We start from the raw sequence: 21,574 nt of genomic DNA on the forward strand, positions 1-21,574 counted from the left end.
GTTGTGGCTGTTGTCCAATCGCCGAAAAAAAAACGTCTGTTTGGCGCTGGACTATATAATAAATATAAATAAAATAATAATATTGTTGGAATATACTGAATTTATACCAATTTACGGTTACGCTGATTATTACTTGTATTCGTGTGGTTAAATCATGACGAAAGTGTAAACGTAAAAGTTCTACTCGGCGTTCATTCTGCCGGCGTCATGACTTCAATTATCAAGGTACATTGCCTTTCCGGGGCTGGAGATGAGACTCCGCCGTGCTACGTACTCCATGTGGATGAATTTAAGTTCCTCCTCGACTGTGGATGGGACGAGAAGTTCGACATGGAGTTCATAAAAGAGCTCAAGAGGTATGTTTGAGGTTATGTTTTGGTAGCTTTATTTGACTGGAAACCTTATCTTCACCTTGTTTCTCAGCCTTCATATGCCTCACGCATTTGAGAGTCGTCCAGGCCTCTCATTTACGATACACTACATAATTCTCATATAATACTTGTTACAATACTAAGAATTGCAAGGGACATGAGGACATGACCTACTTTCAAAAATGTACTAAGTACAGAATCTATTACAGGCAAATATTGTCGCCAGTATAAATAAATATAGATATAGTATGTCCAACACTTGTCAGTCATAAACTAAAATAAATGTCATATACTAAGAAAAAGTGACTGAGGCCTCCAGTGCCCCAGGCTGGAATCAAACCAGCTTCCTCTGCTTTTGCGGCAGGTGCCTGTGCCGTTCGGCCACCGGGCCACAGTGGCATAGGTCGAAATTTTCCAAGTATATGCACTTCTTACTGAAGGCTATGGCGCCCCCTGTCTTGTCAGTCAGTAAGAACCGGGACAATTATACTCATACCTTTCTTTTGGGTGCTAGTACTAGCATAAGACAAAGACAGTATGATTCTCTCTGTCTATGTTTGAAATGAGACAGTCCTCCTGGGCCCTCAGAATCCTGGGCCAAACTATAGAAACACATGAAATAAAACTGAAAACGGATTATATCGTGTATATTGAATTTATAATACATCCCGACGTAAAGAAAAGAAAAGCCACACCAAAGACCCGCTCCGAATCCGCTCCGATTATGCTGGTCCGCTGTAAAGAGTTCGAAACGTCGGGATGTATTATAAATTCAATATATGCGATATAATCCGTTTTCATAGTTTTATTTTATAGAAACACAAATAAAAAAAGGTTGCATGCTTATTTACACATTCACGGACACGTATGCTATAGCATTCACATAGTTTTCGTTTCCTTTGGCCTATGACACATGACATCACTTACCATCCACGAATGTGTTAATTCAATAAATTTTATAAGAGATTTGATTTTATTGAACTGTCATACTTTGAGTATAAAGTATGCCAAATTTATTTTATTTATTATTTCAGACATGTAAACAGCATAGATGCAGTCCTCCTTTCACACTCCGACCCACTGCACCTGGGGGCCCTGCCGTATGCGGTGGGTAAACTAGGTCTGAACTGCCCCATCTATGCCACACTGCCGGTGTACAAGATGGGTCAGATGTTCATGTATGACCTGTTCCAGGCACATAAAAATGTGTCGGACTTTGATCTGTTTACGCTGGATGATGTGGATGCTGCGTTTGATAGTATTGTGCAGTTGAAGTATAATCAGAGTGTTGATATGAAAGGTGAGTGATGTTGTGTTTCACTCCTTTAATCATAAAACTTTTAATGCCTTTGTTATAATTTGTCTCTTTCTGGCAAACACAAATATCAAAGTGCTTATGAGCAATGGTTAAAAGTCAAGGTACACCGCAAATGCACCAGAGCCATGCTTAGGTTTGATCTTGAAATTTGTCAGATAAACATCTGATTTGAAGCGCACGAAGCGTTTCGTACGATTACGCTTAAAACGGCAAAAAAACCACGTAGTTGTATGGGAGCCCCACTTAAATATTTATTTTATTCTGTTTTTAGTATTTGTTGTTATAGCGGCAACAGAAATACATGATCTGTGAAAATTTCCACTGTCTAGCTATCACGGTTTATGAGATGCAGCCTGGTGACAGACAGACAGACAGACGGACAGACGGTAATAGGGTCCCGTTTTTACCCTTTGGGTACGGAACCCTAAAAATTACGTGACTTAGTGATTGGGCCAATTAAACACGTAATGTCATGCCAGTGAACCCATGCCAGTGAAGTTGCATTCTTGGTAACTATAAAAACCGACAAATAATTTTAAAATGTTAGCCACTATTATCTTTACGGTGATTCAAATGCCCTGAGAATACCTCCAACTGTCACTCGTATTCCTATCTAATTTGAGTCAGATAGCTGTTAACTACTTTCAGGCAAGGGTCTAGGTCTGCGCATCACGCCCCTACCCGCCGGCCATTCCTTGGGCGGCACAATCTGGCGCATAGCTGCCCCTGGCGAAGAAGACATAGTGTATGCACCAGACTTCAACCACAAAAAAGAAAGGCATCTCAATGGCTGTGAGATTGAGCGAATCATGAGACCATCGCTTCTGTTGCTGGGAGCTATGAATGCTGACTATGTGCAGCCGAGGCGGAGGCTCAGAGACGAGAAGCTTATGAGTAAGTTGACTTGGATTCGCATTTCGCACATTTACAGATCGGTCAATATTGACCTTTGTTTGCTATAATAACCTCTTTGTACATACAGACCTTTGTCTGGACGTCAGTGTCAAACAAGCATACAGCCTGCCAGGTGACAAGCAGTCAAATGGCCCATCTGATGACAACCAAGCCTATGAATGCGCACAACTTCAGGGGTATCCCATGCGCATTGCCGTCCTTATACGTTCCTATACACTCCTTTTTGAAGAACCTCATACTGTGAGAAAAGAGAGTTAATTACCCTGTCAGAGCGTACAACTTTTCCTCCTATTATTTATTTATTTATTTATTTATTTATTTATTTATTTATTAGAGCTTTTCATTATTCTCCAGAGAATTATATGAATTTGATACATATATTTTAAGTTTTATTTTATATTTTCTACTGTAAAATTTTTATATTCTCCCCTTCTGGGTAAAAGCCTCCTCCAACTGTTTCGATTTGGCTTTATCTAATGCTACACTTTGCCATCCTTGGCCTGCAGTGGCAACAATTTCGTCCTGCCACCTGGCTAGGGGATGTCCTCTCTAGAGCCCGGGGGGCCCTTCCATTTGGTCACCTTTCCTGTCCACCTTTGAGCCTTCCTCCTATAGCTTAGCCCTGTTTTTTTTACAGCAACTATATTAAGCACCCTCCGCGGCGGCGGCAGCGTGCTAGTCTGCACAGATACAGCCGGCCGAGTGCTAGAGTTAGCCCACATGTTAGACCAACTGTGGCGAAACAAGGACTCCGGGCTGGTTGCGTACACTTTACTGCTGCTGTCTAACGTCAGCTACAATGTGGTCGAGTTCGCCAAGTCACAGGTTAGTCAGTTCTCTAGCCTAGAGTACCACAAGGTTACCTGTGAATTCTGTGAAGCGTGCAGATAGTTCTAAAATTCAAAGCATCAGATCCGAACCATTGGTTAAACTTGTATTTTGTACACTACTGCTTCCGTCCAATTTCAAGTTTTGTGATTAAAGGTGGATTTTGTTTACAGATAGAATGGATGAGTGACAAACTGACCCGCGCCTTTGAAGGGGCCCGAAGCAACCCGTTCCTTCTACGGCACCTCCAACTCTGCCATTCCGTGGTCGAGGTAAATCTCTCTCTCTCTCTCTCTCTCTCTCTCTTTTAGCCCTTTTCTACCCTTCGGGTGTAGGCCTCCTTCATTTTACGCCACTCGTCACGGTTCTGTGCGACCTGGAGCCACCTGGACTGCAACGCATCTGGGGTCTACTTTGAGGACGCTCTTCTCCCCATGGTATGCACTCGAATAGTCGTCGGCCAAGGTAAACAAAACTGTTTATAGTAAATACAACTATGACAGTAATTCTGTCTGTCTATCTGTTACCACTTCACGTTTTAAGCCGCTATAAGAATAAAACACAGCATCCTAATCGACAAAAATGCATATAATTACCGAATCTATTTACAAAATCGGTTGAGAAATGCCTCATGTAGAAAAGAACAACTGTTACGTTATAGGTATTGCTATTTTGCTATGCTAACCACTGTTTTAATATAATGTTTTGACCGTTACTCAGGTGACGCGGACCCCAGGGCCGAAGGTGGTGCTGGCCTCCTTCCCGGACCTGGAGTGCGGCTTCGCCAGGGACCTGTTCCTGCAGTGGGCTCCCAACCCTCAGAACTCCATCATACTCACACACAGGTATGACTTCCTTCCCGGACCTGGAGTGCGGGTTCACCAGGGACCTGTTACTGCAGGGCTCCCATACAACAAACGTGATTTATTTGCCGTTTTTTGCGTAATGGTACGGAACCCTTCGTGCGCGAGTCCGACTTGCACTTGGCTGGTGTTTTCAGCCTTTAATATAAGCGAACTGTGCGCATTTTAAATGTATGTCAATGTCACTCACTGTTGCGAACGCAACTTTTTATTTATATAAAATATTCCTAGCAGCAGCTAAACGCAGCCGTCGGGCTCGGTTAGTACGCGGAGGCTTTTTTAAAGCACCAATTGGAGCGCTCCACATAATTTATATCGCGGCCAATTAGAGGCACCTAAATTTGAACCTTTTTTCTGTTCAATTTCGCTTAATCACTCTCTCATCAGCCTCCATACCATAACCACTTCTACACTTTTTAACCGTTTTGTCAACTGTACCTTGTAACCAGTACCTACTGAAAATTATATTAGTTTACTTCAAATCGGAAGTCTTTTTATTTGAGTCGTCGAGACCTGCACGGCGGCTACACTCACTTTATTGCATTTAAACAAGTTTACACAAAAAATACCAAAATGCCAGATGTAAGAATGATAATGGTGATGTGTACTCTGAGTAGAGATGTGTACATTATTTTTTATTTTTTTATTTATTTAAGAAACAAACAGTCTTCTATACATAACACTGGAAATTTTCTTAAAGCTAGACTTACAGTTTCCTTAATGAAAATATTTTAACATCATGTTTAATAAATTTTCTACAGAGTAAAACAGAGCTATTTGTGCAAACAAGAACAAAAACAATAACAACAATAATGAGAAGAAAAAAAAATGCAAGAGTATCAGGGTGTTAACAATTAAATTGTATATAAACTGAATACTAAAAAGGTTTTGTTATTCTTATTACTTATTAACGTTCAATACTGAGATTTTTTCCTAATAGCGCCAAACTAATGATCTGGGTTATTACACTGCATGGATAGTGTTTTAAATCTATTAAGTTTCTCGCAGAAAATATCGAGATTCAGAAATTTTTCGTTGTACAACCTGCATGCCCTTCTAACAAAACTATTTTTCGCGTAAGCAGTCCGACTACGGGGGATGTAAAAGAGGGGTTTTTTCCTGCAAGCGCGTTCACAACGTCGAGGAACTCTGAAGGATAGTGAATGTAATAAAAACGGAGAATCAATAATATTGTTAATAATTTTATAAAGGGTTAAGATATCGGTACGTTCTCGGCGATAACTAAGGGATGTTATATTGTGTGCTCTCATTGCGGTGACGTAATCTGAATTTTTTTTCTAATCCTGTATTCTATTGTCTTAGCAAACTTATTTTGAACTCTATCCTATCACTATGTATTTTATACTGTGGGCTCCACACAGCGCTTGCAAATTGCGCTTGCTTATTGAGGCGAACTAAAGAAATGTAAATTTTTGCAGATCATCGCCCGGTACTTTAGCTCGTGATCTCATAGAAAATGGTGGAGAGAGAACCCTGGAGTTAGTAGTGCGGCGACGAGTGAGGCTCGAGGGCGCCGAGCTGGAGGAGTTCATGCAACAGCGCACCAAGGTCAACAACTCCGTCAAGTGAGTTCATATCGGTTACTAACAAACGTGGAGACAGAACCCTGGAGTTGGTAGTGCGGCGACGAGTGAGGCTCGAGGGCGCCGAGCTGGAGGAGTTCATGCAACAGCGCGCCAAGGTCAACAACTCCGTCAAGTGAGTTCATATCGGCTACTAACAAACGTGGAGACAGAACCCTGGAGTTAGTAGTGCGGCGACGAGTGAGGCTCGAGGGCGCCGAGCTGGAGGAGTTCATGCAACAGCGCGCCAAGGTCAACAACTCCGTCAAGTGAGTTCATATCGGCTACTAACAAACGTGGAGACAGAACCCTGGAGTTAGTAGTGCGGCGACGAGTGAGGCTCGAGGGCGCCGAGCTGGAGGAGTTCATGCAACAGCGCACCAAGGTCAACAACTCCGTCAAGTGAGTTCATATCGGTTACTAACAAACGTGGAGACAGAACCCTGGAGTTAGTAGTGCGGCGACGAGTGAGGCTCGAGGGCGCCGAGCTGGAGGAGTTCATGCAACAGCGCGCCAAGGTCAACAACTCCGTCAAGTAAGTTCATATCGGCTACTAACAAACGTGGAGACAGAACCCTGGAGTTAGTAGTGCGGCGACGAGTGAGGCTCGAGGGCGCCGAGCTGGAGGAGTTCATGCAACAGCGCGCCAAGGTCAACAACTCCGTCAAGTGAGTTCATATCGGCTACTAACAAACGTGGAGACAGAACCCTGGAGTTAGTAGTGCGGCGACGAGTGAGGCTCGAGGGCGCCGAGCTGGAGGAGTTCATGCAACAGCGCGCCAAGGTCAACAACTCCGTCAAGTGAGTTCATATCGGCTACTAACAAACGTGGAGACAGAACCCTGGAGTTAGTAGTGCGGCGACGAGTGAGGCTCGAGGGCGCCGAGCTGGAGGAGTTCATGCAACAGCGCGCCAAGGTCAACAACTCCGTCAAGTGAGTTCATATCGGCTACTAACAAACGTGGAGACAGAACCCTGGAGTTAGTAGTGCGGCGACGAGTGAGGCTCGAGGGCGCCGAGCTGGAGGAGTTCATGCAACAGCGCACCAAGGTCAACAACTCCGTCAAGTGAGTTCATATCGGTTACTAACAAACGTGGAGACAGAACCCTGGAGTTAGTAGTGCGGCGACGAGTGAGGCTCGAGGGCGCCGAGCTGGAGGAGTTCATGCAACAGCGCGCCAAGGTCAACAACTCCGTCAAGTAAGTTCATATCGGCTACTAACAAACGTGGAGACAGAACCCTGGAGTTAGTAGTGCGGCGACGAGTGAGGCTCGAGGGCGCCGAGCTGGAGGAGTTCATGCAACAGCGCGCCAAGGTCAACAACTCCGTCAAGTGAGTTCATATCGGCTACTAACAAACGTGGAGACAGAACCCTGGAGTTAGTAGTGCGGCGACGAGTGAGGCTCGAGGGCGCCGAGCTGGAGGAGTTCATGCAACAGCGCACCAAGGTCAACAACTCCGTCAAGTGAGTTCATATCGGTTACTAACAAACGTGGAGACAGAACCCTGGAGTTAGTAGTGCGGCGACGAGTGAGGCTCGAGGGCGCCGAGCTGGAGGAGTTCATGTAACAGCGCACCAAGGTCAACAACTCCGTCAAGTGAGTTCATATCGGCTACTAACAAACGTGGAGACAGAACCCTGGAGTTAGTAGTGCGGCGACGAGTGAGGCTCGAGGGCGCCGAGCTGGAGGAGTTCATGCAACAGCGCGCCAAGGTCAACAACTCCGTCAAGTGAGTTCATATCGGCTACTAACAAACGTGGAGACAGAACCCTGGAGTTAGTAGTGCGGCGACGAGTGAGGCTCGAGGGCGCCGAGCTGGAGGAGTTCATGCAACAGCGCACCAAGGTCAACAACTCCGTCAAGTGAGTTCATATCGGTTACTAACAAACGTGGAGACAGAACCCTGGAGTTAGTAGTGCGGCGACGAGTGAGGCTCGAGGGCGCCGAGCTGGAGGAGTTCATGCAACAGCGCGCCAAGGTCAACAACTCCGTCAAGTAAGTTCATATCGGCTACTAACAAACGTGGAGACAGAACCCTGGAGTTAGTAGTGCGGCGACGAGTGAGGCTCGAGGGCGCCGAGCTGGAGGAGTTCATGCAACAGCGCGCCAAGGTCAACAACTCCGTCAAGTGAGTTCATATCGGCTACTAACAAACGTGGAGACAGAACCCTGGAGTTAGTAGTGCGGCGACGAGTGAGGCTCGAGGGCGCCGAGCTGGAGGAGTTCATGCAACAGCGCACCAAGGTCAACAACTCCGTCAAGTGAGTTCATATCGGTTACTAACAAACGTGGAGACAGAACCCTGGAGTTAGTAGTGCGGCGACGAGTGAGGCTCGAGGGCGCCGAGCTGGAGGAGTTCATGCAACAGCGCGCCAAGGTCAACAACTCCGTCAAGTGAGTTCATATCGGCTACTAACAAACGTGGAGACAGAACCCTGGAGTTAGTAGTGCGGCGACGAGTGAGGCTCGAGGGCGCCGAGCTGGAGGAGTTCATGCAACAGCGCACCAAGGTCAACAACTCCGTCAAGTGAGTTCATATCGGTTACTAACAAACGTGGAGACAGAACCCTGGAGTTAGTAGTGCGGCGACGAGTGAGGCTCGAGGGCGCCGAGCTGGAGGAGTTCATGCAACAGCGCGCCAAGGTCAACAACTCCGTCAAGTGAGTTCATTATTACACTGATTTAAACTTTCACGATTTTTACTCATTATTATTCACAACGACGGGAATTAATCAATACAATACAATACAATACACATTACCGCCGACGTTTCGAGGACGGCGTTGTCCCCGTGGTCTCGGAGAAGACTGGCTAAAGTTGACATCAACATCTCCTAGGTCTAAGGTCTTCAAAGAAAGTGAGTTCATATCGGCTACTAACAAACTTCCATATAGCCATCATATAGCTCATAAATTTAGGGCCCGTACATTTCATGCCGTTGACGCAAAAATGGCGTAATTTAACATACAGGCAGTTTTTTTTATAAAACTACACATTTAGATAACTAACCTATTGAAGCGAAGAAATGAAATATTTGTTACGTAAAATACACTGTTAAAAATCAAAAATATGTAGTCTGTGCGGAAAACGAAGAGTCATGGAATGTAAGGGAGCCCATACACTTTTTTACGCACAGACTCTATTATTTAATAAGCAAACAATCTATTATTTAGTTGAGTGACAATAAAATGAAAGTCTGCCGTTTCTGTACTGATTGGCAAGATTATACTTAGTAAAGTATGTAAGTTTGCTATGTACATGTAGCGGTTATAAAACTGCGGCGCGCCAAGAAGATTCACGGTTCGTGCGCGGTTATAAGTTTCAATTTTGCTTGGAGGCGGCGAGTATAGGTATAATTTTATACCTAAATATGACTTTTGTGAAGGAGTGAATTTTCTGTACGGTACTATTAGTTATTCTGTGGCATGACATCATTTTTCCGTCAACGGCATGTACGGGCCCTGCTCCTAATAAAGTCTTCTTTTAACATAATTAGGCCTATACGACCTTATTGATGTTGACAGGGAAGAAGTATCAGGCCTATCATCCGACTCAGACTCGGACGGCGACCTAGAAATGTGGGTGGTAACGGGCCGTCACGACATCCCGGTCCGTCACGATGCTCGTCCGACGGGCTGCTTCAAGAGCAACAAACGACATCACGCTATGTACCCGTGTCATGAGGACAGGGCGAGGACTGATGACTACGGAGAGGTTATACGGGTGAGTCCGACATGAATTCCTTCCAACACGGACACCGGTCTGACACGACACACAGCCGTGTCAGACATCTCGTGCGTCGTGCACTACATCGGCCCGATACGATAACGACCCGACAGCGACACTATATCGGTCCGACACGAGATGTTTCCAGTACCTAACATTTGAAGCTAGAATTGTTTTTTTATAAGCCTAATTTAGTGTTCCACTGCTGGGCAAAGGGCTGTCGTATCTTTATGTATTGTATAGTAATCTGTAGTAGTAATGTATTGTGTGCAGCCCGAGGACTACCGGCTGGCCGAGGTGGTGGACGCGGAGGGCGAGGTGCGCGACGTGGCGCCGCAGCCGCCGCCCACGCAGGAACCCGAAGGTACACAACTTCACTATACAGGAACCCGAAGGTACACAACTTCACTTTACAGGAACCCGAAGGTACACGACTTCACTATACAGGAACCCGAAGGTCCACAACTTCACTATACAGGAACCCGAAGGTACACACACAACTTCACCATACAGGAACACAAAGGTACACAACTTCACTATACAGGAACCCAAAGGTACACAACTTCACTACACAGGAGCCCGAAGGTACACAACTTCACTATACAGGAACCCGAAGGTACACAACTTCACTATACAGGAACCCGAAGGTACACAACTTCACTACACAGGAACTCGAAGGTACACAACTTCACTATACAGGAACCCGAAGGTACACAACTTCACTATACAGGAAGCCGAAGGTACACAACTTCACTACACAGGAACTCGAAGGTACACAACTTCACTATACAGGAACCCGAAGGTACACAACTTCACTATACAGGAACCCGAAGGTTCACAACTTCACTATACAGGAATCCGAAGGTCCACAACTTCACTATACAGGAACCCGAAGGTACACACACAACTTCACCATACAGGAACCCAAAGGTACACAACTTCACTATACAGGAACCCAAAGGTACACAACTTCACTACACAGGAGCCCGAAGGTACACAACTTCACTATACAGGAACCCGAAGGTACACAACTTCACTATACAGGAACCCGAAGGTACACAACTTCACTATACAGGAACCCGAAGGTACACAACTTCACTACACAGGAACTCGAAGGTACACAACTTCACTATACAGGAACCCGAAGGTACACAACTTCACTATACAGGAAGCCGAAGGTACAGAACTTCACTACACAGGAACTCGAAGGTACACAACTTCACTATACAGGAACCCGAAGGTACACAACTTCACTATACAGGAACCCGAAGGTACACAACTTCACTATACAGGAACCCGAAGGTACACAACTTCACTATACAGGAACCCGAAGGTTCACAACTTCACTATACAGGAACCCGAAGGTACACAACTTCACTATTTTTGTTTTGCGGCGAGCATGCGGCGAGCGATACCCTACTAATATTATTAATACAATAGTAATTCTGTCTGTCATCTCTTCACACTAATCCCTCGAATCACGTGGACGCGATATCGAGTTGGCAGAAAAGTTAGGTACCTCTAAGTCCCCTGTGATATGTACACACGATTTTATACAAAATGTATGAAAATTTCAAAACCCTTAAGGGTTTAGAGGTTGTTGCACCGAACTGCTGAACCGATTTACATTAAACTTGGTTATAGAGATAGTTTGAATCCCGAGGAAGAACATTGAATATAAAGAAAATTTAAATAGATTAGTCCCATACTTTTGTCTTTTCTTTTTATTCTGTGACTAAAATCAGATAAAGTAGCTACTACTTACGACCTGGGTCGTGTTGCATAATAAACTACAACTAATATTACAAGCGGAACTCCTTTTCTAACCCCACTTACTAGACAAGGAGTTCCGCTTGTAATATTATTTGTAGTTTATTATGCAACATGGCCCTGATGAACTTAATATTTGTATGTTTAACTTGTGTTATATGAATAGTTTATAATAATTTTTTTTTGTTTGGTTTCTGAATAAATGAAAAAAAAAAAAGTTTTTTTTTACAGAGGAAGAAATGGAAATCCCAAGCAAATGCCTAATGACAGTCCGTCAAGTACCTATAAAGGCATCCGTCCAATACATAGAGCTAGAGGGCCGATGCGACGGCGAGTCTCTGCTCCGAGTAGTCGCGCAAGCGAAGCCGCGGGCTTTAGTAGGCTTGCGAGCCAACCAGGCCGCTCTGCAGACTCTCAGGTGACCACTATATACGTCAGACACTTATAAAGGCGTCCATCTAGTACATATATACATCTAGAAATCGCGCAAGCGATGGCGCGGGCTATAGTAGGTTTGTGGGCCAACCAGACCGCTCTACAGGCTCTCAGGTGACCATAAAGGCGTCCGTCCAATCTCGAACTATCCGCCAGGGTTGATAAAAATCATGATTTTTATAAAAAAATCATAATAATCCGATTAATTTGATTAAAATCGGATTTATTTGATTAAAATCAGATTTTTTGATTTCTTCATTTTCTCGCTTTTTTTCATCGAAATAAACCCACACAGCATGTTTTTTTCTTCCAGACATCTTTTTGTTGTATTCACTCTTTCACTAGTCAATTACGAATGACCGGGCGAAAAGAAAATGCGTCTCGTGTTTTAGTTTCGGGGAATCCTGGAACTGTTTCGGTACCATGCGTCTCGTATTATAGTTTCGGGGTTTCCCCGAAACTGTTACGCTATGACTCGGTTGCACATGTGTGCGTGCCGTAGTGGTCCGGGGAATTCCCTAAACAATTTTGAACCGATTTGGTTGTAGTAAAATTTTTATGATTTAAATCAATGATTATTTTGAAAAAATCCCTTGATTAAAATGACGATTTAAATCACTGATTTAAATCAAGTGATTTAAATCATATCAACCCTGCTATCCGCACTTTTTCTTAATTTTCCCGTTTCAGGTAATAAAAACATTTATTTTACAGGAAATACTGTGAAACCGAGGGTATAGAGAAAATATTCACACCGGAGCGCGGTGAAACTGTAGACGCTACCACCGAGTCGCACATCTACCAGGTACACTACCATAGAGATAACTCACTAACCTTAACCTTCTGGACGCCAGTGACGGATATATCGGCACCGCAGGTCCAACGCCAAAGACTGATTAATCCGTCACAGACCACAGAGCAACATAGACCTACGTGCATGTGCATAAAGTTCAATTTCAGTTTTGACACTTCGGTGACGTGGCGTCCGAGTGACAGCTTTTGTGTTTGACGCGGCATCGAAAAGGTTAATATCCGGCCGGATACCGGATAGTGACCTACTATCCGGCCGGATACCGGATAGTAGCTTTGCTTGATTTCGGAGTAAACAAATTGGATTTAAGAAACAGTCACGGTCATAATCGTACTCTTTTATTATTTAATTAAAAAAATTAACATTTCACTCATTTTCACGCGCACTCATTTTGAACCTAAAAACGTTCACTGCACAATGCGCACCTGAAAAACCGAAATGTAGGTTTAGTTCCGCCGGCCGAATATTCGGCGGCCGGATACCGAATATCCTGCCGTTGGGCAGGCCGAACATCCGATATCTGGCCAAACAACTAGTTCTACGCATTCTTTTTCGCGTCTTTCCGGTACATAGTCTGTGCGCGGACAACCAACCAGACGATTATGATTGTTGTTGTTTGCAGGTGAAGCTGACGGACGCAGTGATGAGCTCGCTGTCGTGGAAGCAAGCCGGAGGAGCCGAGTTGGCGTGGCTCTCCGGCGTGCTGCAGCCGCGGGCTCGGCCCAGGGAGCCCGGCGCACCCGGTAAGCTGCGTCAAAAATAGATATAACCGGAAAAAACGTGCCTCGAAAATTAAGAAAATTTGATTCTCGTTCAGAGGGCGCTACTAGCTTTGGCCTACTGTCGTATAGATGGCGTTGACGGTTTCGTTTGTTATTTAACAATTTTAACGCATATCAGTGAAAGAACATAGGTCAAAATCATAAAAATAATTAATGCAAATAAAAAAATCATTTATCCATATTTAAATACATTTTATCGTATTTTTATAAATCTTCATTTTTAGTTTTAAAGTGTGTCGACAGATGGCAGTGAATTTACTGGGGTTACAAAATTTACTATGACAGTACCGCTCTAGTATAAGTTACTCTATGGCTGCGTTATTATTTATTTATCAAATATAAACTGAGTGTATCAGAGTTGCAATTCATATAAATATTTGAAATTACCTATAGACATAGTATATACAAGAAGTTATAGACGCGCCACCGAGCGACCGGGGGTAAGAGAAAGAATATTCATATAAAATTTGGGCAGCATAGGTTTTTTTCTCTTTCACTCTAAATTTCGGTATTTCGCCATCGCCTCCTAACTATGATGCCACCCGGTCGGTGATAAGGACAAATAATGGCACTATTTTCGCTTTTCTCTTATAGGAATCGCAATAAGACTATCTTTCTCTATTAAAGAGTGTCAGGCCGCGTAGCCAACACGCCAATCACTAACGCTCCGTAGCGATCGAAACGCAACTGTCACTGTCGCACTAATATGGAAGAGTGATAGAGAGACACAAAGCGTTTCGTTGTCGAAGCGATAGCGATTGTCACCTTGGCTAGGCCGGCAGGCCCTTGAAATTATCGGACTTGACCGTTGAAGTAATTGACGCTAGAATGTTTTACGACCGAGTACAAATCTAGTGAATAATCCGATCCCATCGTATTTTCTCGGAAACGTTCTTGTATTTGTACCGAGACTGATTGAATAGGGAATATTACGCAAAACTCTGCGTAGAGGACGTCACTAGCACAATTAGAAGGTCTACCGCGACACACGAATATCTGAAGTTCGGTTTCTGCCTCTCTATTAAGGGGCCCACTGACTATCAGTCCGCCGGACGATATCGGCCTGTCAGTTAGAACAAAAAATTGACAGGCCGATATCGTCTGGTGGACTGATAGTCAGTGGGCCCCTTAACTCTTGCATATTCGATCGATGGAGAGGAAGATAAAGATTTTCGCGTTTCGCGGTAGGCCACATGTAAACAAACCGCCTTGATGCATCAATGTCACAGTGTAAAACTTGTCAAAAAACTGTTTAAGGCATATGTTACTCTATAGTTTAGCATGTGCACGAGTGCTGCACTCTGGCGGCAGAACATCGCAGTCATACTCCCTATTAGCATGACAAATACGAACTTATCCGAGAAAATACGATAGGAAAGGATTGGTTTGCTTCTTTATGTCGCGGATAAAATAATTCCCAAGCATCGAAAGCGGTGCGTTTAGTTAATATGCCGCGGACGCGGCGGACGCGAGCATCTCGCGTGTGACAAAACTTCCGTGAGACACAGACATATTAAATATATTAATAACGGGTCACTCACGTATTTTAAGTCGAAAAATGCTCGACATGTTTCACTCCGTACCATCATTTGACAATAATGCCGTAAACGAGGGTAGTTTCTCGCCCCCCCTGCCGCCACCGGCGCCCGCGCCGAGTCATCGGGTGCGGAGGGCTGCGACCCGCAGTCTGCGCCGGTCCGCCACTGTCGACGCAAGCTCCTGATGACACTCCTCGGTACGGAGTGAAACATGTCGAGCGTTTTTCGACTTAAAAACCGTGAGTGACCCGTCACTCGCCGACTAAAATTTTTAAGCTACTTGAAAATTTAAAATTCTCTGGTTTGTGTATCGTACCATAGAAAGATACAGTGAGGTCTCTAGTTTAAATGACAAGAAAAGAAGCGGTCGTCCGCGTACAGCTAGGACTCCAGCGGTTGTACAAGCAATTAGGGCACGCATTGCCAGAAATCCCGCTAGGAAACAAAAAGTTATGGCCCTCCAGATGGGTTTGAGCAAAAACACGGTGAAAAGAGTGCTTAATCAAGACCTGAGACTTCGTGCTTATAAACGAAAAACTGGCCATCTTCTCAATGGTCGGCTTAAAGCTTTAAGGCTTAAAAGATCTAAAGCTTTATTGAAGAAGTACGCTAAAAATAAGCACCGTTGTATACTGTTTTCGGACGAGAAAATTTTTGACATAGAAGAAAACTGTAATAAACAAAATGATAGTGTACGCTCGCAATAGTAAAGAAGCGTCTAATAGCATTCCCCGTATTCAAAGAGGTCATCACCCTTCATCTGTGATGGTTTGGCTGGGAGTTTCTTATGCGGGCGTCACTAGTATGCATTTTTGTGAGAAAGGAGTAAAAACTAGTGCCAAAGTGTACCAAGACACGGTGTTGACTAATATTGTGAAACCACTATCCCATACGATGTTTCTAAACCAGCATTGGGTTTTCCAGCAGGACTCTGCTCCAGCCCATAAGGCAAAGTCTACACAAGCCTGGCTCGCCTCCAATTAAATCGACTTTATACGGCATGAAGATTGGCCCTCCTCTAGCCCAGATCTTAATCCTTTAGACTATAAAATATGGCAGTATTTAGAGGAAAAGGTGTGCTCAAAACCTCATGCAAATCTAGACTCGCTGAAAAAATCTCTTGCTACGGCAGTGGCCAATATCGACATGAAAGTGGTGCGTGAATCCATTGACGACTGGCCACGAAGACTTCAAGCCTGTGTAGATAATTATGGCGGTCATTTTGAAAAAATGTTATACATTTAGATTCTCTAGTTTATAAGCTTTCAAACGCTGTACAAATTATACGGAATAAACTTAAACTTTTGATTTTATTTGATACTATGTATATGACAGAACTTATGAGCCGACTATTATCTAATTTTTGACATTGTCCCTATAGAGGAGGAGTCTTCAGAAGACGTAGTGATGTCGTTAGAGCCAGGTGGTGAAGGCGCGGCTCACTGTGCAGCTTACATCAACGCTATACGGTTGTCTGAACTACGAGCAGCCTTAGCTAGAAGAGGGCTGGCGGCAGAGTTTTCACACGGCGCGCTGGAATGCTGTAATGGCACGCTCGCTATAAGACGGGTAAGTTTGATATAGAAAAGTCTTCAAAAGACGTAGTGATGTCTTTAGAACCCGGTGGTGAACGCGGGGCGGACTGCGAAGCTTACATCAATGATGTACGACTGTCTGAACTTAGAGCAGCCTTAGCTAGAAGAGGCCTAAGTTTTCACACGGCGCGCTGGAATGTTGTAATGGCACGCTCGCTATAAGACGGGTAAGTTTGATATAGAAAAGTCTTCAAAAGACGTAGTGGTGTCCTTAGAACACGGTGGTGAAGGAGTGGTGGACTGCGCAGCTTACATCAATGCTGTACGACTGTCTGAACTTAGGCCTTAGCTAGAAGAGGGCTGGCGGCTGAGTTTTCACATGGCGCGCTGGAATGTTGTAATGGCACACTCGCTATAAGACGGGTAAGTTTGATATAGAAAAGTCTTCAAAAGACGTAGTGGTGTCCTTAGAACACGGTGGTGAAGGAGTGGTGGACTGCGCAGCTTACATCAATGCTGTACGACTGTCTGAACTTAGGCCTTAGCTAGAAGAGGGCTGGCGGCTGAGTTTTCACATGGCGCGCTGGAATGTTGTAATGGCACACTCGCTATAAGACGGGTAAGTTTGATATAGAAAAGTTTTCAGTAGACGTAGTGATGTCCTTAGAACCCGGTGGTGAACGCGGGGCGGACTGCTGATAATCAATCAATCAATGCTGTACGACTGTCTGAACTTAGAGCAGCCTGAGCTAGAAGAGGGCTGGCGGCCGAGTTTTCACACGCGCGCTGGAATGCTATAATGACACACTTGCCATAGGACGGGTGAGTTTGTTACTATAACTGAACGTAAAGGAGCCTAGTGTTGGATTACTTCTTACAGCGGACGTGGTGAAGCTTGACAGTGAAGGCGCATATCACCGCCGAAAAACGCAAATCTGGTGATTATATTATGTTAGTACATACTGATATGGCGCCGGAGTTTCCAAAAAACATGATATATCTGACATTTTAGTATCCGGAGAAAGAAATTGTCCATTTCGGAAATGAATAATAATAAAACTGTTAAGGAACGATATTAACAGGTGTTTCAATACCGGTTCCGAGCCCTCGCTATTCGGAATCTTACATAACAGTGACCTATTTGGTTTCAGTTGGAGAACGGTCGAGTGGCACTAGAAGGCGTGTTGTCGGAGGAGTATTATAAAGTGCGTGAACTGTTGTACGAGCAGTTCGCCATCGTGTAGTGGCTGTGAGGTGTATTAAGTATTGGATAAGAATAAATTGTTTACATTAAAATATTGTTTTTATAATATTATTACCGCAATTTTATATTGGCTGACTTCCGATCAAGGACCGTTTATTTAAGCTGGGTGTTTCGTCTAGACAATTACGTTGAGGCACGATAAGATATATATGACGCCATACTCATTTGATAAACTTATGAGTTAACTTATGAGTTGCAGTTGTGGCTGTATGCAGCGGGGTGGTTCTCTTGAAACTAGCTTTTGTGCTAGAATCAAATTGCAAATTGAGACGGCAATTCCAACACGACGTCTTTCAAGATTATATTTCGTACCTACAAAATGACTTGAACCCCTGAATAAAATAAAAGGTGCTTGGCTCAGAGTAAGTATAAGTCCGTCCAGATCTTGCGAATTTACTCTGCACGCCCACCTCAAAGTTAGCGATCGTTTTGGTAATGATTGACGATTGGCGCGTAAGCGGCATTCCAGATCTGGACTTGGAACTAAATTACATTGGCGACATTCGTTAATAGATAAACATAATAAATGGCCACAAATCGGCAGCGGTTATTGGCGTGTTAATAGTTATTTGTTATACAAGGGTGCAAAGTTGTATTTTAACCGCGAGTGTTTCAACACACGAGAAGTAAAATACATTTGCACCCGTGTGTAACACAAAACTTTTCCCCTCACTATAGCGAGGAAAGTGCAACATCCACAGGCGTTAGATCATCTTCATCACTGGAATCACTAATTTTTTACGATATTATAACAGAAAACACTAGAAATTCTGATTTTTACGTGAGCCGGTGAGAAGAACAGTAAAAATTTTGTTGACAATGTTGACATTTCTGTTCGACGTATGAAATGTCAACGATGCGTTTTGAAATTGCATCGACTCAACTTGTGCGTTCAGAATTATATTTAACATCATTATAAAAAAATCTAACGTTTCTTATGGAATTTTAAGGTTTATGACATAAAATTATTAAATAAAGCTAAATTTGGTATTTTTTATTAGATTCTCAAACCATTTATTTAATGATATTTAATATCGAACGAACCATTATCATTAGCGTTTTACGTTTTGTTATCTGTCAAGCTACTTAAACACGCTCCATCCAAGGTCAAATTACTTTCCCCACTAGTGGATAAAATGCGTAAAAGGATAAAAGACGGCTTTCCGAGCTAGTGAGGGGAAAACATATTAACAACAGCTGCACGCCAGCGAGTATAAACGAACTCCCTATAAATTATACACTTTGTCACTTGTTTGGCGTCGGCTCCGTATTTTCGCCTTCTGTCCCTGGTTCCACGGTACCCTCCATTGTTCTACAATCTACGGTACTACCGTCCAGTTCTACCCTCTACGGTAATACACTCCATGGTTCTATTCTACCTAGGGAATGCAATCTCGATCACAATTTCGAGATCTCGCACAAATTTAGGGAATGCAATCTCGATCACAATTTCGAGATCTCGCACAAATTTTCGAGATTCAATCTCGTTGACAGGAAATCTCGCAATTTCGGCAATCTCGGTCGTCGGTTGGTCGGATCTCGAACGAAATTTAAAGTGAATTACTTTGTTTTGAGTAATCTTTTTGACCTTAGATTAATGTTGTTCAGGCAGTGCTATTGTGTGTGGCCGGTTTTAGCTGACGCGGCGCGCTCTGTGCGGAAGAATCGAGCGAACTTAGCGTACCCACAATTAAAAATAATTATTACCACTTTTTCTTACTTACATGCTAATTAGAGCTAAGTATTTTCTTTTTTTTTTAAATAATAAGTGATTTTTTTAAATTGTTGATTTTATTCGTTGTTTTCATTTTTAAAATATAACATGACGTACCCTTATTAAGTAGTATATACGGAATTCTTAGAGATTTTAGATCAAAATAACACATTTTAAATTACTTTGTCAAATCTCGATCTCGAAAGTCTGACGGTCGAAATCTCGAAACACCCAATTTCGATTCAGATTTTTCGTGCGCGATCTCGAATCACCAATCTTGGTGCGAGATTGCATTCCTTAGTTTTACCCTCTATGGTTCCACCCTCCATGGTAATGTTTCTACCAATGATAGATATCTAGGCTTCTCATTCACCGCAGTGAAATTGACTCTTGTTCCATCTATGGTCTGATACTGATTGTAATGACTCTTGTTCCATCTATGGTCTGATACTGATTGTAAGTTCGCTAATATTCACATCAATGTCATTCACTGGTGTGGCATCTATGGTTTTGCAACAATATGACAGTTTCTTTACGTGTGTCGGTTAAATAATAAAACAGACGGACAACTATTAAATGATCAGACTTCCGTTTTTTCTTTGAAGGCAAGGGACCCTTTAAAATGACACAATTTCTTATCACTTGTTTGGCGTCGGCTCCGTATTTTCGCTATCCGGCCCTGGTTCCACGGAATTTTCCATGGTTCTACCCTCTACGGTACTACCCTCCATGATTCTACCCTCTATGGTTCCACCCTCCATGGTAATGTTTCTACCAATGATAGATATTTCTCTAGGCTCCTCATTCACCGCAGTGACATTGACTCTTGTTCCATCTATGGTCTGATACTGATTGACTTCACTAGGTTCGGTAACGTTTACATCTATGACACTCACTGGTGTGGCATCTATGGTTTTGAACCGCGTATCGCATTCTTTTGGGACTTTAGCATGTTCGGGGTGATTAGTGTTGGCTGGATTGTCAACTTCTTTTAGGCTGACTTGTTCGGGATAGTTGCTGCCTATAAACAGAAGTATTAGATATTAGTAGTTAGTACATACTTTGAAATTCGGGTGCTGTTTGTATAAAAATCACAAATAGGCTTCGAGCAACACGGAAGAGAGTCGGCATTCGCACTATTTCCCCTCTGCCGAGGTACCTACAAGCTCAACTGTGCATGCACGCAACTAGCGCGGTGCCACAGAATAAATAATAGTACTAGGTACAGAAGTTTCACTCTCTAACAAAACGCGTCTATTACGACAGATATGACCGCTAGGTGGCGCATGCGCGAACAGGCGTCCGTTCCTTAGCGGTGCGCGGCTATGGCTAGACACCAAAATTGGTGTAGGCCGCATAAACTTGTAGCGACGCGACGAAATCGCGGAGTGAGCCACGCCTGGCGGTGCGTGTTGTGACTCATCCATACACAATAAAGAGATCGAGGTGTGCAAGATTTGTATTTGACGTGTGTCATTTTCTATGTATTTGTGTCGTCATTACAGATTGGATTTGTATGTTGAGTGAGAAGTGCGATTGTGTGCACGTTTCCCCCCGCAAAAAATGGCAAAATGATGTGTACGGTAAGATATCGCTTGGGCTCCTCCCTTCCGACGTGTCGGAAGCCGGTTTTGCTCAAAGCAAATAGGTATTTATTCCAAAGTTATGGATGTTTACTACGTATAGGGTCCGAAACATAACATTGAAGCCCGCAAAGAAAAAGAGAAGTTGTGACTTAACTACTAGGTAATTCTTTCTTATGTCTTACCTGCCTTCGCCATCACAAGTGCAAATCTCTCTTCGATTCGAGCCGCTGAAAAGTTTGAAACGTTTTAATTCAATAAACCAAACAACTACCACCTTGATATGGGATCAAGAGTTTATTATAAATGGTGGCAAAATAAACGCCTGTATATTGCCACTATTACGAAACCAATACGAAAATCTAATCAATAAGTAACCAAAACTCATATAGCTCAGCGACCCAAAGAGGGTATTGGCCTCCGAAACGAGAGCACTCCACTTTTCCCGATCCTGCGCCGTTTCCTGCCAATTATCGGCTTGAAGCTAACGCAGATCCGCTTCCACACCGTCTCCCCAGCGGTATCTGGGCCGACC

General features: G+C 43.7%; 1 protein-coding gene across 1 annotated transcript; it reads left to right on the forward strand.

Annotated features, from left to right (window-relative positions):
- The first annotated feature begins 17 nt into the window (after nucleotides 1-17).
- LOC134748664 (probable cleavage and polyadenylation specificity factor subunit 2) lies at nucleotides 18-17,774 on the forward strand. Its single transcript, XM_063683457.1, has 14 exons — nucleotides 18-356; nucleotides 1,406-1,671; nucleotides 2,338-2,583; nucleotides 3,242-3,429; nucleotides 3,606-3,704; nucleotides 4,153-4,277; nucleotides 5,735-5,881; nucleotides 9,406-9,604; nucleotides 9,881-9,971; nucleotides 11,609-11,795; nucleotides 12,527-12,617; nucleotides 13,246-13,366; nucleotides 16,325-16,512; nucleotides 17,630-17,774. The coding sequence occupies exons 1-14, from the start codon at nucleotides 208-210 to the stop codon at nucleotides 17,720-17,722; spliced, it is 2,190 nt and encodes a 729-aa protein (XP_063539527.1). The 5' UTR covers nucleotides 18-207; the 3' UTR covers nucleotides 17,723-17,774.
- The last annotated feature ends 3,800 nt before the right edge of the window (nucleotides 17,775-21,574 follow it).

Source organism: Cydia strobilella, chromosome 16 (genome assembly GCF_947568885.1).
Source record: "Cydia strobilella chromosome 16, ilCydStro3.1, whole genome shotgun sequence".
Lineage (NCBI taxonomy): Eukaryota > Metazoa > Arthropoda > Insecta > Lepidoptera > Tortricidae > Cydia > Cydia strobilella.

Coding starts and splice junctions, on each gene's coding strand:
- LOC134748664 (XM_063683457.1), top strand. CDS start 208: ATGACTTCAATTATCAAGGTACATTGCCTTTCCGGGGCTGGAGATGAG. Junction 2,584..3,241: donor CAGAGACGAGAAGCTTATGA/GTAAGTTGACTT, acceptor TTTTTTTTACAG/CAACTATATTAAGCACCCTC. Junction 5,882..9,405: donor AAGGTCAACAACTCCGTCAA/GTGAGTTCATAT, acceptor TGATGTTGACAG/GGAAGAAGTATCAGGCCTAT.